Raw genomic sequence first — 16,861 nt, 5'->3', positions numbered from 1 at the left:
TTCCTTGCTGTTTTCTCTCTTTAGTGGACCGACTGTCTCCTTGATTTTTTTTTCCTTGTCATTTATACGTATGTTGGAAGAAACTTTTTTTATTATCTTTGACTTTTGTTGCAAGTCTTTATTCATTCTGAGTTTTTGCTTTCCTGACTTCATCTTTGCAGATTCTGGCTATCTGCTAATATTCTGCCTTAGTTATGTGTTTCTCTTTCCATTTTTTGTACCTGTCCTTTTTTTTTTCTTTAAATTTGTCAGAGAGATCTTTGTGCAGTCATGCTGGTTTCTCCTTGGATTTCTGGTTAAGTCCAGTATGGTTGTCCCTCCAGTTCCCTCCTCTACCCTTTGGACAACAAAGTTGTCATCTAGGTTGATCAGGAATCTATTTGATTTCTCACTGTGCAGAATTAGTCTTCCAATTGATGTCAGGGTAATTGAAGTCCCCCAGTACTATTGTAGTGTGTTTCCTACATATATTTGTTAGTTTGGTTAGCAAAAAGGCCATCTATTTTTTCTTTTTGGTTGGGTGGCCTGTAGTATACACCTATGGTAATGTTATTCTTTTTTTCTTTTATATTGACCCATATGCATTCTAGGAGGCTTTCATCTTAGGTTTCGTGTATTTCTGTAGCAATATAGTGGTCCTTTACATACAGTGCAACTCCACCTCCTCTTTTATAGGGTCTGGTTTTGGATAATAATAGAGTAGGTCTATGTTCCCAAAGAAACACATCCAGAAATCTGCAGTCTAATCAAAGTGATATTAATGTCAGGAAAAGTTCTAGCTGGTTTGAGTATATACTAAATATAATAATAAGAGCAAGCAGGGGTTCATCAAGTTTACAGTAGCTAGTGCAGTGAATATTTGGAATGCAAAGCACATTGATTCTGAGATTTCCTAATATACGCTTGCTGATTAAATAGGGGGAAAAAAGAGTTGGAGGCCATTACCGTTAGATGGATTCACAGCTAATTAAACAACTAAATCCACAAGGAGTCATTACTGGCAGTGGTTCAATCTTGAGGGAGATTCTGATGAAAAGATAGAGGGTGTTTATCAAATCTGAAACCATACAAGTGGAAGGGATAGGTAATACTGAAGATGACAAAAATTGTTCTGCATGCTCAAACCCTAAATTTAAAACTTCAGTTTAAAACTTCATCATCATCACCATGAATATAGGGTATGGGAAAACTGATAAGCTATCAGCAGCTGTAAAGATATAGATGTTTGACTAAATTGTCAGCTGAATGTAAGTTAGTAATATAAAGTTCTGGTTTATAATTAATCTAATACTTAAATTGGGTAAATAAAAAAATAGTAAACAGAAGGTAAATTTTTGTTCTCTTCATTTAACAAATTAGGATGGATATTAAGAATTTTCTTTAGTTTTTAACATCACATTTAAGCAAAATTTGACTAATCTGACCCCCACATCCCAAAAAGATTAATGAGAATGACAACAAAATAAAAATTAAATCCTATGAAAAGTAGCTTAAAGAACTGGATAGCTGCAAATAGAAGGATAACAATAGTTTTCTTTGATATAGCACGGCATTAAAATTGCAGAGAATGGACGTTGGCTTACCTGAATCTTCTCATTGTGATGCGTGGCAATTCAAGAGTGGGTTTTCTCTCGTCTGCTTGCTAAGGACTGAGTGTAGTATTTCTTTAAATCCCTTGTGACCACGCCTCCTTTGTTCGGCTGAGCCTCAGTTGTTTCACGAAGGCGTCATCCTCCAACATGTCCTATGAAGCAAACATAAACAATGCTCCCCAGGCCGAACACCAGGCAGCCTGAAGGGCGGGTTGAATTGCCACGCATCGCAACAAAAAGGGACGTTCAGGTAAGCCAACCTCCATTTTCCATTGCGCTGCTTAGGCAATTGAAGCGTGGGATATACCCAAGCTCAAACTCAGAGGGAGGGAGGCTGGCTGGTCCCCTTGCTGAGTGGACACTCTGTAACACCCTACGCCCAAAGGACACCTCAGCTGAGGCATAGCTGTCCAACTCATAATGTCTCACAAACGGCGTCAACGAAGTCCACGTAGCCGCTCTACAAATGTCAAGTACTGATGCCTGAGTGGCCCAGGCCGCAGACGTAGCCACACTCCTTGTAGAGTGGAACAACACCCTACCAAGTAAAGGTTTGTCCTTGCTACTGTAGGCCAATGAGATACATGCTTTAATCCAGCGAGCTACAGTCGTGGAAGAAACCTTCCTCCCCATGGAGGAAGGATGAAATGATACCAAAAGTGTCTCTGTTTTCCTAAATGAGGCAGTCCATGCAATGTACCTACAGAGAGCCCTCCTCACGTCTAATGTGTGCCACTTTACTTCTAACGGATGTTTGGGCACTGGACAAAAACCAGGCAACACTATCTCTTGGGCCCGGTGAAAGCTGGAATTCACCTTTGGTAGGAATGAGGGATCCATCCGCAGTACTACTGTGTTGGCATGGAATATACATAAATCACTTCTGTTGGACAAGGCAGCCAGTTCTGAAATTCTACTTGCCGATGTAATGGCTAGGAGAAAGGTTATTTTAAAGGACAAAAAACGTAGACTAATGGAAGCCAGCAGTTCAAATGGGGAAGCCGTAAGAGCCTGCAGGACTAAGGACAGATCCCACGTAGGATAGCGATGAGGCCTGAGTTTGGTGGCCCCCTGAAGGAACCCCCGAATTCTTGGATGTTGTGCAAGAGAATGGTGAACGTCCTGGGCTAGCATGGTCAACAAGGCTGCCACCTGTCATCGTAGCGTAGATCGGGCCAACCCCTTGTCCAGTCCTGCCTGCAAGAAGTCTAGAATGTCAGAGATGGATGCCGATGTTGGGTCAACATGCCGTTGAGAACACCAAAGACAGAAGGTTCTTCATGATGTATGTATATCCTGGTAGTGGAAGGCCACCTGGAGGCCTGGATGATGTGTATCACCTTACCTGAAAGTTTGTCTTTCCTCAGGAGGATCCTCTCAAGTGCCACACGGTTAACTGGAGCCACTGGGGGTTTGGATGAAGAACGACCCCCTGGCTGAGAGAGATTCTGTCCTGAGGAATTCTCCAGGGACGGGACACCGAGAGATTCATCAGGTCAGCATACCAGGAACGTCATGGCCAATGAGGGGCGACTAGTAAGAGTTCTGCTTTCTCTGTCAACAGTTTCCAAATCACCCTCGGTATGAGGGGTAATGGAGGGAAGGCATAAAGCAGACCTGGTGGCCACGCACATCTCAGAGCGTTGCAGTCCATTGCCCCCCGGCTCGGACAAACTTCGGGAACTGAGTGTTTTCTGGCCGGGTGAAAAGGTCGACTGACGGCTGGCCGAACCATCGAACTAGTTCCTGGAACAGATCTGGATGAAGCCTCCATTCCGATGGATCCAGCTGCGTCCTGCTCAGCCAGTTTGTGCAGACATTGGAAGTCCCTGATATGTGCTCCGCCTTCAATGAAAGTGTGTGAGCCTCTGCCCAGCTCATCAATCTCTCTGTCTCCTTCATAAGAGACCGGGAGTCGGTGCCTCCCTCACGATTTATATGGGCTTTTGTGGCCACATTGTCTGTTAAGACCAGGACATGTTGATGCAATAGAATGTCCTGAAAATGGCGGAGGGTCAGGTGTACAACCCTCAGCTCCAGCCAATTTATACTGTTTTTGTCATCCTCCTGTGACCATTGTTCTTGGACCACCTGAGCACCCAGATGAGCTCCCCAGCCAATAGGCTCGCATCTGATGTCACCACAATCCAGGTGGGCTCCTGAAACACCCCCCCTTCTGAATGGACCCCAAGGCCCACCATCTGAGGAAAACACGTACCTTGGTTGGAAGGGTGACCTTGGACCGAGATGTGCTGCGGCCTGCCCTCTGAGCTGGTAGCAGGAACCATTGAAGCAGGCGTGCATGCCTGCGTGCCCACGGCACTATTGAAATACATGAGATAAATTTTCTTAGCAATTAAGACAAGCTAAGCAATGTCACCTGTCTCTGGGATAGAATGTGCTCCACCAGCGCCCTGATGTCCTGTTGTCAGTCGGGCGACAAGAAGACCTGGCCTTTTACTGAGTCGATCATCGCCGCCAGGTGAGTGATGCACGTGGTGGGCTGAAAGTGACTTTTCTTCAGGTTGATTGAAAATCCGTGAAGACTGAGGATGTGGCTGACAGTCTGTAAGTCCTGCTGGGCCTGGTGATGGGAGGGCGACAGAATCAATATATCGTCGAGGTAACATAAAATGCGTACCGGGACCAGGTGTATAGTACCTACAACCGCAGCTAACAGTTTGGTGAATGTTCTCGGGGCCGATGACAGGCCGAACGGCATGGCCCGATATTGATTAATGCCAGTTGGCATACGCAAATCTCCGGAATCTGCGATGCTCCGGATGAATTGGCACATGCAGATATGCCTCCTGGAGGTCCAGTGATGTCATGACATCGCCCTCTCTTATGCATCCCAAGATAGTTCTGAAGGATTGCATCTTGAACCTCTTGTATTGAATGAATTTGTTGTTGAATTTGAGGTTCAAGATCCCTCTCCAGCCCCCTGAAGTCTTGGACACCAGGATTAGTACTGACTACTCCCCTGTTCTTTCTTGCCCCGATGGCACCAGTTCTATGACTTCGATGTCCAACAAATGTTGGATTTCCATAGTCATTTGCTGACGTTTCTCCAGCTGCTGGGAAACCGGACATTGAATGTAACAGTCTGGGGGTTTGGCATGGAATTCTAAGGTGACACCCAGCCCCACCATCCGAAGAACCCAAGCTTCGGACGTAGCCACTTCCCATTGATCGAGGAATTGGCTTAGGCGCCCACCAATGGGAAGAGGAGACGGAGAGTCACTTGCCCCGTTTAGCAGGTCTGGACCCTGTTCCCCAAAATGTTATCCATGAGGGAGGGTGATATTTGCCCCAGTTCCTGTCTATCAGACTATCTGTCAAACCCCTGGGAGTAAGATTTGTTATAGTAGGACTCGCCGGGTCCAAAGTCCTGCTGAAAGGGCTGCCACTGAGAATATGATGAAATTCTGTGGTCCGGTCTCCGATAAGAAACCGGCAGCACCTTCCTTTTATCCTTCCCCTCTACTAGTATTGGATCTAATGCAGCCCCAAAAAGGTCAGATCCCCTATAAGGAGCTGAAGCCAATTTCCATTTAGACTTTAAATCTGCTTTCCAAGGGCGTAACCAAAGGAGTCTATGGGATGTTACTGTAGAGGCCAATGCTCGTGCCGCAAATTTAGCCACATCTAAGGACGCATCTGCCGAATACTCAGTAGCCACTAACATTTTATTAATATCCTGTTGGAGCCGTATGTCCTCAGGAGGAAGACATTCAAGCAATTGTCGCAGCCAGATTAAAGTGGCGCGATTAAAAAAGGATGCCGATGTTGTGGCTTTTACGGCCCAAGCAGCCACCTGGTGAGTTTTCCAAAATGAAACTTCTGCCCGCCTATCCTCTGTTTTCAAAACTTCCACTATGTCATTAGACAATACAGTGGAAGATGTAAGGCTGACTACTGGTGGATCTACCATAGGAAGATTCAGCAACCCATCCAAAACAGGATCTGCACAGTAAAGCTTTTTATCATGACCACTAGGCGCCGATACAGCACCCGGCTGGTCCCACTGTCTCTTAATGACTTCAGAGAACAATTCTGAGCAAGGTATAAATTCCTGATCTGGAGTAGGAACTGTGAACAGCTCCCCATGAGGCTTAAACGCCCCTTGGTCTTGATCTTGTGGATTCACAATCGTCCCCATGTTAGTTGCCATTTTGGCTTTACGAAGTAATGTTTTGAACACAGATGGACGAAAGAGAGTAGTGAAAGCCAGTTTATCCGGTAACACCCCTTCATCCTCAGAAAACTCAGGGTCCCCATGGTCTCCCTCTGCTTGCCAGGAATTCTCACTACTAATAGATTCCTGCTGGGTAGGTGACAAAGGCCTAGGGATTGGCTGGGTTCGGGGTTGAGACTGCCACCGAGGCAAAACTGATGGCATGTGGCCCCGTTGATTAAGACCTGAGTCCAGAGCCTGGGCCAAGGCATTACTAATTAAGGCTTGAAAATCTAGTGGTTGGGCAGGTCCCTGCCCTTCCCCTGCACAGAGCCTCGCTGCTGTCAGGGTGAATGTAGCTTCCGGTGCCAAATGTATCTCAGACTGCATTACCTGCGACCCCCCCCCCACCAGAGTGCCATGGTGAGTATCCGTAACTCCCTCATGTGCCCCATATTGTGACAATTCAGCCCCAGATTGAGACCGGGAAATATTGGGCTGTGATAAATCCTCCACAGATCCTGACTGAGAAACAGCAGGAGCATCCAATGGTTGGGTTATTTTCTTAGCCGTAGCAAATTGTCTTTCCAGAGCATTGTGCCTTCTCTGGGCATCCTTATCATAACAAGCAGATCTAGGAGTAATGTTCTCAGAGTCCTTCCTGGATGATGAGGCAGAGCTCTTGGATCTAGATTTAGAGGCTTTCTTAGCTCGGGGGGGGGTGTAAGAGGCTGCTCTATGTCTGAGGAAAATTCCTGATCTCCCATGGTGCCCTCAATGTCTGACCAAAAACACAATTGTGATGCTAAATGTCACTGCAGGGCAAACTCCGCAATGCTGTGGCAGCCATTGAAAATGGCGCCAAACTTCAACAGTCAGTCAGCGCCTCAGGAATAAAATGGCGCAAGACCGAACTTCTTCTCCCAACACCCTGACTTTCCTTGCAGTGAACACTGTCAGAGAAGGAATACACCCCACTGATCCTTGCCTCATAATGCAGCCCACAATTTACGGCGGGAGATTCAAAATCCCCTCACGCCGAGCCGGTCTGTCAAACCTGTTGCAAAATGGCGCGAAGCCAATCACGAAGCCTCCTGCGTGCCGCCGCGGCAACTCCAATCAAGTCCGGATCACTGATCCTCTCCACAACTGACAAGACCAATTTCAAAGGCGTGAGAGCAAAACGCTCTTTAAGCAACGCAAGGCACTTGGAATACACAGAGTTTGCCTTGGTATACCGAGCAGTGACTCTGGCGCTGCCCTACAATAACGGGAGCAAAATGGCGGTGGTGGTTGTTCTGGAGGACCGGGTAACCAGCTCACACACCGGCGGCCAAACAAGCGGCAAGAACAGCCGTCCGGAGCTGCCCACCCGGGACAAAACTCCGATTGCTGCTTAGAAGGTGTTGGGGCGGGATAGCGACCTGGAGCCCCAGCGTCGATTCACCCACCGCCAGCAGCGAAGAATCAGCTGCAGCCTCAAGCTGTTCAGTCTCTTATCTTCTGCTTCCACGTTTAAGAACAAGAATAAGAATAAGAACAAAAAATTTTTCTAAACCTACTGACCTAAGCTAATCTAGTCTCACTAGCTGCTACAGCAGTGCTACACACGTCCCTACAGCTAGACTGAACGAAACAACTGAGGCTCAGCCGAGCAAGGGAGGCATGGTCACAAGAGATTTAAAGAAATACTACACTCAGTCTCTAGCAAGCAGGAGAGAAAACCCACGCTTGAATTGCCTAAGCAGCGCAATGGAAAAGAAGCGACTGGATTAAGAGTAGTCAATAAAATTAAATATTTGGGAATCTGGTTAACCGGCAGATGCTCGAGCATACAAAAGACCTTGACAAGTGGGGTAAAATTCAACTATCACTCTTGGGATGTGTAACAACAATAAAATCTTACGTTTTACCGAAGTGTAATTTTTTGTTTCAAACTGCCCCAGCGAATCTATCAAAAAAATTCTTTATGGGTCTAAATCAAGCAATAACTAAATTTATTTGGCAGGGGAATAAACCCCAGATTAAAAAAAAAAAATGATGCAGGAGATAAAAGAAAAGGGAGGCCTGGGTTTACCATGTTGGGAGAACTACTACTCAGCCGCTCTGTTAGTCTGGGTAAAAGAATGGATCACCTTAGGCAATAGCCGTCTTCTCAAGATCGAAGGCCATGATTTACAACAGGGCTGGCATATGGCACTCTGGAGGGATAACACCCCACAAAGCAAATGGTTTACCCGGCACTATATAAGGAACATCTTAATTCAAAATTGGGAGAAGATCAGTAAAAAATACTATATTAAAACACTGTGCTGGATATCACCTCTAGAAGCATTGATTTTTCCAAAATTATATAACCCTGTGAAAAAATTAATGTACAAAGATTTGCTGAACGCTCGAGGAGAGCTAAAGCCAAAACAGGAGTTGAATTCCCAGGGATTACAATTGGATTGGTGGACCTATCTACAGATCCAATCAAAATATAAAAAAGACAGAGATAGGAAAGGTATATATGTCGACTTGCAGGAATTAGACAAAATCTTGATGGGTCAGGAAAAAGGCATGATTTCTAAAAGCTACAAACTATTGATGAGGTTAGAGATTGGCGACGAGATAATAAAGGATACAATGATTGCCTGGGGGAAAAATTTTGGTTACTCAATCCATCTGGAAAAATGGCAAGAGATTTGGTGGAGGAATATGAAGCTAGTAGTTTCTATGGCATACAAAGAAAATATTTACAAGATGCTATATAGATGGCATCTCTCTCCCAATAGATTGGCCAAAATGTTAATGGACAGTCCGCTGAATGCTGGAAGTGTGGGTTTGAGCGTGGCACTTACTATCACCAATGGTGGACGTGCCCAGAAGCAGTAAAATTTTGGGGAAAAATAAAAAAGTGGCTTAACGAGATCTTAAACCAAGAGATTGAATGGCAACCAGAGACATGCTTGCTCGGCTCCAAACCGGAAAATATTATAAAAGATTCATGGTACCTGCATTACACATTATCACAGCAGCGAGATTAACATATGCTCAACTCTGGAAAGATAAAAATACCCCATCAGAGGAAGCAATTATAAAGAAGATTTTGGATAGTGCGGAAGCAGATAAATTGACTAAAAAACTGGAAGACAGAGACCAACACAAACATGTTTATCTTGGGAAAAACTATATATTTGGCTATCAAAGAGAAAACTATAACCCAAACCAGATTAGGAGTTGTATTTATTGAAAAACTTATACTATACAAGTAAAGTGAGGTTGGATAGACCTAACTGATTTACAAATGTAAATTAGGTTGTTCTGTCTCCCCCGGAACGTAATATAGATGTATTGTACCGAATATTAAGTTATTAAGGTACTACTTATAGGCATGTATGTTATTTGTTTTGTTGTTCTGTTTGTCATTTATCTGGTGTGTTGTCTTTTTTTTTAATGATAAATGTAAATAAAGATTATTATTTTTTTTAAAAAAAGGAAAAGCAGTTATCAGCTGACTTGTGTGAGAACCTTCCTAGCAGCATGAGACCTTTCACATGAAAGATTGTTTAAAGATGAAATGGAGTCTTCTTTACGAAAGTCATCTAAGGAATGGCCAAATATCAGACTCTAAAACTGTATCTTGTACTTTGGAAACTGAATTGACCTGGAAGTTGGAATATATGATGTGTAGGCTCTAATCACAGGATATTCTTAACTGGGTTGGGAGAGATGTATTTGCATATACCCTAATATTTCCTAATAACAATGAGATAGAAAGAGCTAGTTAGCTTCAGTTGATGTTTATCCTCCTTGCTGATAAAGAGAATAAATGTTCAGTGGTTCTACAAAACTGGGGAACTTCTAGAAATAATCTCTAAGTTTTATAATTTTACTATGCAATCATCGGTTTGCAGGAACAATAATAGCTGGAAACAGGCTCTCCACTCTTAGTTAATTCAAACTTTTTTGGGCAATCAACTATTTCATAAGGTTTTAATCTTAGTCTGTAATAAAACCACAACATACCTATTATTGACTAAAATCACATCAAGTAGGAGATCGTCCTCAAACAGAATGAAGTTCTGAACCTCTTCTTTTAAATTCATCTTTTTCTCCTAGTCTCCTATTCTTCCAGCAGCTTAATGAAAACCCTGCTTTGTATTCCTCACACTTAATGTTAGGTTTTACAGGTAGTCCGCAATTTACAACAGTTCATTTAGTGATCGTTCAAACTTACAACGGCACTGAAAAAAGTGACTTACAGTTGCAAGAAAAAGTATGTGAACCTCTTGGGATTACGTGGACTTTGCATGAATTGGTCATAAAATGTGCTCTGAACTTCATCTAAATCACAACAATAGAAAAACACAGTCTGCTTAAAATAATACTACACAAACATTAGATGTTGCCATGGTTTAATTGAATATAACATGTAAACATTCACAGTGCAGGGAGGAAAAAGTATGTGAGCTCCTGGCCTAATGACTTCTCCAAGAACTAATTGGAGCCAGGAGTGAGCCAACCTTGACTCCAATCAGTGTGATGATATTGGATGTGTTGCTGACAGCTGTCCTGCCCTTTAAAAACACACACCTGTTTTGGGTTTACTGATTTCAAGAAGCACTGTCTGATGCGAAACATGCCTCGCAGAAAAGAGCTCTCAGAAGACCTACGATCAAGAATTGTTGACTTGCATAAAGCTGGAAAGGGTTACAAAAGTATCTCCAAAAGCCTTGATGTTCATGTGTCCATGGTAAGACAGACTGTCTACAAATGGAGAAAGTTTAGCACTGTTGCTACTCTCCCTAGGCGTGGTCGTCCTGTAAAAATGACTGCAAGAGCACAGCGCAGAATGCTTCATGAGGTAAAGAAGAATTCTAGAGTGTCAGCTAAAGACCTACAGAAATCTCTGGCACATGCTAACATTTTTGTTGACACATCTACAATAAGGAAAACATTAAACAAGAATGGAGTACATGGGAGGACACCACGGAGGAAGTCATTGCTGTCCCAAAAAAATATTGCGGCATGTTTGAAGTTTGCAAAAGAGCACCTGGATGTTCCACAGCACTATTGGCAAAATATACTGTGGACAGATGAAACCAAAATTGAGTTGTTTGGGAAGAACACACAACACTATGTGTGGAGAAAAAAAGGCACAGCACACCAACATCAAAACCTCATCCCCACTATAAAACATGGCGGAGGAAGCATCATGGTTTGGGGCTGCTTTGCTGCCTCAGGGCCTGGACGGATTGTTGTCATTGATGGGAAAATGAATTCCAGAGTTTATCAAGACATTTTGCAGGAAAACGTACAACCATCTGTCCGCCAACTGAAGCTCCGCAGAGGATGGGTGATGCAACAGGACAATGACCCAAAGCATACAAGTAATTCAACAAAAAAATGGCTTCAACAGCACAGAATATGCTTTCTGGAGTGGCCCAGTCAGAGTCCTGACCTCAACCCAATTGAAATGCTGTTGCATAATAATAATAATAATAATAATAATAATAATAATAATAATAATAATAATAATAATAATAATTTTATTTCTATACCGCCCTTCTCCCGAAGGACTCAGGGCAGTGTACAGCCTATTTAAAAACACAGAAACAAAACAACAATTAAAATTTAAAATCATTAAATAATTAGGCTTCAATTAAAATCCCAGAAATTTAAAATACCCCAATTTAAAACGTTATGTTAATAGCCCGGCCTGGCGGAACAACAAATGACCTTAAGAGAGCGATTCACACCAGACATCCCAAGAATATTGCTACACTGGAACAGTTTTGTGAAGAGGAGTGGTCCAAAATTACTCCAGATTGTTGTGCAGGTCTGATCTGCAACTACAGGAAACGTCTGATTGAGGTTATTGCTGCCAAAGGAGGGTCAACCAGTTATTAAGTCCAAAGGTTCACATACTTTTTCCTCCTTGCGCTGTGAATGTTTACATGTTATGTTCAATTAAACCATGGCAACATCTAATGTTTGTGTAGTATTATTTTAAGCAGACTGTGTTTTTCTATTGTTGTAACTTAGATGAAGTTCAGAGCACATTTTATGACCAATTCATGCAAAACTCCACGTAATCCCAAGGGGTTCACATACATTTTCTTGCAACTGTACAATCGTTTCTCACACTAATGATCACTGCAGCATCTCCATGGTCATGTGATCAAAATCAGATGCTTGGCAACTGACTCATATTTATGACCCTTGCAATGTCCTGGGTTCATGTGATCCCTTTTTGCAACCTTCTGACAAGCAAAATAAATGGGGAAGCCAGATTCACTTAACAACTGTGTTACTAACTTAACAACTGCAGTGATTCACCTAGCAACTGTGGCAAGAAAGTTCATAAAATGGAGCATAACTCACTTAACAATTGTCTTGCTTAGCTTAGCAACAGAAATTTTGGGCTCAATTGCGGTCATAAGTCAAGGACTATCTATATTCACATGTTCACATTCTCAGTATTCCTACATTGGGAAACTAGCTTCCACTGTATCATTTATAAATATTGAAATTACTTCTGGTTACAATTTTATATCTAATAGGTCCTCCATAAAAACCAAAAGCTAAGTATCTGAATTTGCTTAGTTGTGTGACAAGTAACAAAAAAAACTTATAAAATATTTCTATGATTCATCTTTTAGACTTCGTTGGTAATTATTAATTAGTCAAAGCAAACAAGCTCTTCTACCAAAAGCAGATAGAAATATATATTATATGACAAAATAACTACTGCATGCTGCAAAGCGTTATTTAGCCACAATATGCTTGCTGATAATTGTAACTAGGTATGAATCAAATTGTTCTACTTTCAACTTCAAAATTCCAACGCATGTTCATATAACTTAAAAATTAATGAAATTATACATAAGCATATATATGAAATTATACATAAGCATTTCTGTATATGAAATTATACATAAGCATTTCTGTAAGAAGATAACCTCTAATCCATGATATGCTGCTGAATTACACCTTCCAATAGTTTTCATACCAGTTGCTATTACTTGGATAGTTGGTAATTGTTTGTCATCAACATAAATCACTGTTGGTTTCACAATTCTGCTTAGATTTGCAAAGTAATACAACAAGAATATACAATTGTTAAGATTTAACTGGGAATGAGATTTTAAAAACAGTTGTAGCATACCTGATAGATATCAGATAGACTGCTACTGCCAGAGTCACTAGTGATGCTACATCCTGAATGACTAGATGAAACGTGGGTCACCTGTGGGTGGAGACTGTCAGTGAGGTGCAGTTTTGAAAAATCTGCAGGTAGCTGTGGACAGAAGAGAAAAATGTATTTAGGTTTTGTATAATGGCAAAGATTTCATAAAATTTTTAAAACTTCATAATACATGCTTTTTCTAATATATGAACAAATTATTAAGCATATTCATAGTTAAAAAATATTGGGAAGAAATATTAAAATGTAATGCTTCATATTCAAAGATGAAAACCTTGAATGCTCATTATGCTTAAACAGCAACAACCTTTGTTATTTTTCAAAGAAAGGAATATGCATATCTAAAACAGACCTTTCAATAAGCCCCATTTAGCAGTAATTTCTACTGAAATCATTACGAGTTTTAGAATTGATAGGAGTATTATGAGTGCAGTTAAGATTTCAAGTACTGATCGATATGAGTGGAACCCCTGTTAATTTTTAAATATAAATAATTTGTACAGAACTAGAAACACTATTTCAGTTACTGGAATAAGTATCCATCCTTTCTGATGCCTAAGGACCACAGAAATTATAAGTACAATAACCCTCAGTTTGTCAGGGAAAAGCTATGTGTTAGGTATGAATTATAGTCAAATTTACATTCAGTCAATTGACATTGTTTAACAACATCATCATTACACAAAAGATATAAATTGATACAATTTATCAAAATTTCTTTTAAAAATCCACAAAATAGAATTTATCTGCTACCTGAGATATTAGCAGGAAAATTTTGTTGTTTGTTATATCTAAATTCTGCTAAACTAATGTTTTTAAAATTGATGACTTACTGTACTAAGATTTTAGACTTGGCAATGCTTTTTCATGTGTTCCTCACATATTAGTATGAGATTAAAAAACAAAAAAAAAATGCTATTTAAAACATGATTTACACATTCTCCAACCCTTATTTTGAAAAGAAGCATGTTAAAAACTGGTATAATATATATTTTCTTTAAGCTCTAATGGAAAGAATGAGTCTTATGTATTCAATAACAATATTTTTTTTCAAAAATTTTACGTCTGAAAATTTATTGGTACCAAGTATGTGGAAATTTATTGAGAATTCTGATGCACATTTTTTTCTAATTTCTGGAAACCTTAGCTACTTATAATTTCCGGAAGTACCAGCACTCTGACCATCTCTTGGACACACAATAAAGTATTTCTTGCCTCCTCTCAATTTGTTTCTCTAACCATTTTTTATTTTGGAACTGAACCAAGCATGGAATAAATGATTGGACCACAAATATTGAACAACAGTATACAGAACGAGACGTAGCTCAGCTCAACTGAACTGTTCCCAAATTGAAGTCTTCAAACAGCTGAAGGACATTTTCAAGAACACAGATATTTCCCAGCTGAACCTAAAGAAATTCAGCTGATATTGATAGTAGTAGTGATTCCCTTGTACTTTCCATCTTTGGTCTGCATTTAATCACCTAGATATACCTTATAATTTACTTTCCATACCATCCTATTCAGTTTTGTACAGATCAGTAAATTTACACTATTATAGTCATATAATGCATGTTTAAACACATTCTCTCTTCTACCTTCACATAACTACATAGATAAAACACTTCACAGAGGTGGCCCATTAAAGAAATACAGAGAAAAGAGAAACATAACTTTGTTAAATATTGTCACTTGTAACTATTAGCTAAAATATAATCATAAATACTGTATATTCTTAGATAGGTCACTACTCAGGTGACCCTGAAGACACAGACAAACCCCCAAGTGTCCTCAATGACTCTCTAAAAGAATGCAAATGACTTCAAGGAATATAAATCCTTCCATTCCTCATCATCCAGTCAAGAAGCTTCTTGGATGAGAAGTGAAACGTCTTCAAGGAAAAACAGGAAAGTCCAGTTGCCTCTGGAAAAAGCACCTTTGGGACAACCATGACCCGGATATTGAGAATCTCCATAGATATTTAGCTATGCACTTTGGGATGAACATCCTTTGAATGGTATGGGAGTATGAACGGATTTCCAAAAAAATGCAGACTACAGGAACCATTTGCATTTCAGTTTGAGATGCAGACAACACAACTCATCCCCACAGCCTGTGCCTATGTAAAACAGCGAAGGGACACAGGACAGAAAATATCCTGCAGAAAGCACAGCTCACAACACAGTCCTTTCAGCAGTTCCAAGAAGGCTGCACAACCATTTGCACTACTCAGGTAACCTTGAAGACATAGATTCTCCATAGACCTTTAGCCTTCTTCAATCTCTTTCTAATTTTCTATGCTGAACTAACTTTACTATATGGAAACACCCCAGTAGCCCAACTAGGCATCATCTATTTACTTCCTCAAATATTCAAACTAGTCACTCACTCATATTGTTTCAAACACTGGAACTATCACAACTGAAATATCAGAGTTCACTACCTTATTGCTCAGACCTTATACCAGCAACATAACTATACCAACATCTTCCACGAAGTCCTCAATTTATGATCATTTGCACTTCTGACCACTGTAACATCCCCATGGTTACATAGATCGAAATTCGGGTGCTTGGCAACCAGCATGTATTTACTAAGATTCAAATGATTCTGGGACACAATGGATTTACATGATGATGTGATTTTCTTAGCAATTTGCTTAACCACAATGGCAAAAAAGGTTGTAAAATCAGCTGTGACTGCATTGCTTAGTCATTAAGACTAAGAACTTAGAAGGAAATTCCAGTTCCATTGTGGTCATAAGTCAAGGACTCCCCATAAATTTTAAGTGATAATCACTGCTGCTAAAACAGCATGCCTTGTGTTAGCTTCACTAGATACTCCAGGCCAAGAAATCAATGCCACAAGAAAGCTAAAACTACTTTTACTGAGATTACCTATAACATAATTTTATAAATCTGATTGCACTGAGCCTCCTCCTGCTTTTTATAGTTCAATGAATTAGGGACACATCTGTCTGAGTCACTTCCAAACGTTATCCGCACATTCTGGACATAAAAAACTGCTTTAGCATGTTGTTTACAGCTCAAATCACTCTAATGTATTGTTAATAAACCACCCACTGGACAATGAAACTGCACTTTCACAAGCACTTGATGGCAGGCCCAAACTGCTCATTCTTAATCAAATTCTCCCAAGCAACAATAAAAAACAAGACAATGAAACTAACATGGGAACCAGACCCTACAACCTTAATATGGGAACCAGATCTTACAAGACATCTAATTGTCTAAGAAAGTCTACCTACACCAACAACATCATTACAGGTTCCAATAAGAGTATGCACAAGATTAAAGTGCTTTCATGGTCTTCCTCTATTGTGATATATGCCATTATCTGCAATATAAATATCAATGTATAATCAATATAAATGTATAACAGGGACCAGTTTTGTGCAGAAGGATTAATATACAGTTTGATATTAGAACTCAAAACAATGAAAATGTAACATCAGAGCATTTCGACTTCCAAGAACAATGTGTGGCAGAACTCAAGCCATCTTGAAAAAGCAAGAGTTTAACACCACCACTGAGCTACAGATTACTGAACTCACATATATGGAAAGGTTATAGGCAATCTCAAAAAGGCTCAACAATGTGTTTTAACACCTTACAATTGTTAAAGTACTTATAATCTGTCCTATGTGCACCTGTATCAGCATAAGCAATCTCTATTGCCCTCCTTTCCTTCCATCTCTGCCCCAAATTAAATCCTCATCCGTCTAGGCACTCCATATATCTGATGGAAATGACCTACAGGTTTTTTTTAAAAAAACTTATGCCTTTTAACAGAATCTGTATAAACATAGCTCTCATTTAGCAATCACAATTGGGATTCGCAGCTCTGTTCTTAAGCAAAGCAGTCGCTAACTGAATCTGA

The 16,861-nt window shown here is 40.6% G+C and overlaps 1 protein-coding gene across 9 annotated transcripts in view; it reads right to left on the bottom strand.

Moving 5' to 3' along the window:
- Positions 1 to 16,861, bottom strand: part of RAPGEF2 (Rap guanine nucleotide exchange factor 2) — a 245,021-nt gene that overhangs the window by 56,632 nt on the left and 171,528 nt on the right. For 7 of the 9 annotated variants that reach the window (XM_060690864.2, XM_087874879.1, XM_060690863.2 and 4 more), the window contains one exon: positions 12,923 to 13,054. In XM_060690864.2, coding sequence (XP_060546847.2) covers positions 12,923 to 13,054 — 132 coding nt within the window. Of the gene's footprint in view, positions 1 to 1,583; positions 4,061 to 12,922; positions 13,055 to 16,861 lie in introns of those variants that run through there. The other 2 variants (XM_034432851.3, XM_087874881.1) reach the window with 1 other exon arrangement.

Source organism: Pantherophis guttatus, chromosome 8 (genome assembly GCF_059756535.1).
Source record: "Pantherophis guttatus breed Tessera chromosome 8, ASM5975653v1, whole genome shotgun sequence".
NCBI lineage: Eukaryota > Metazoa > Chordata > Lepidosauria > Squamata > Colubridae > Pantherophis > Pantherophis guttatus.
Note: the sequence above shows the minus strand (reverse complement) of the source record. Positions and strands in the feature narration are given on the sequence as shown.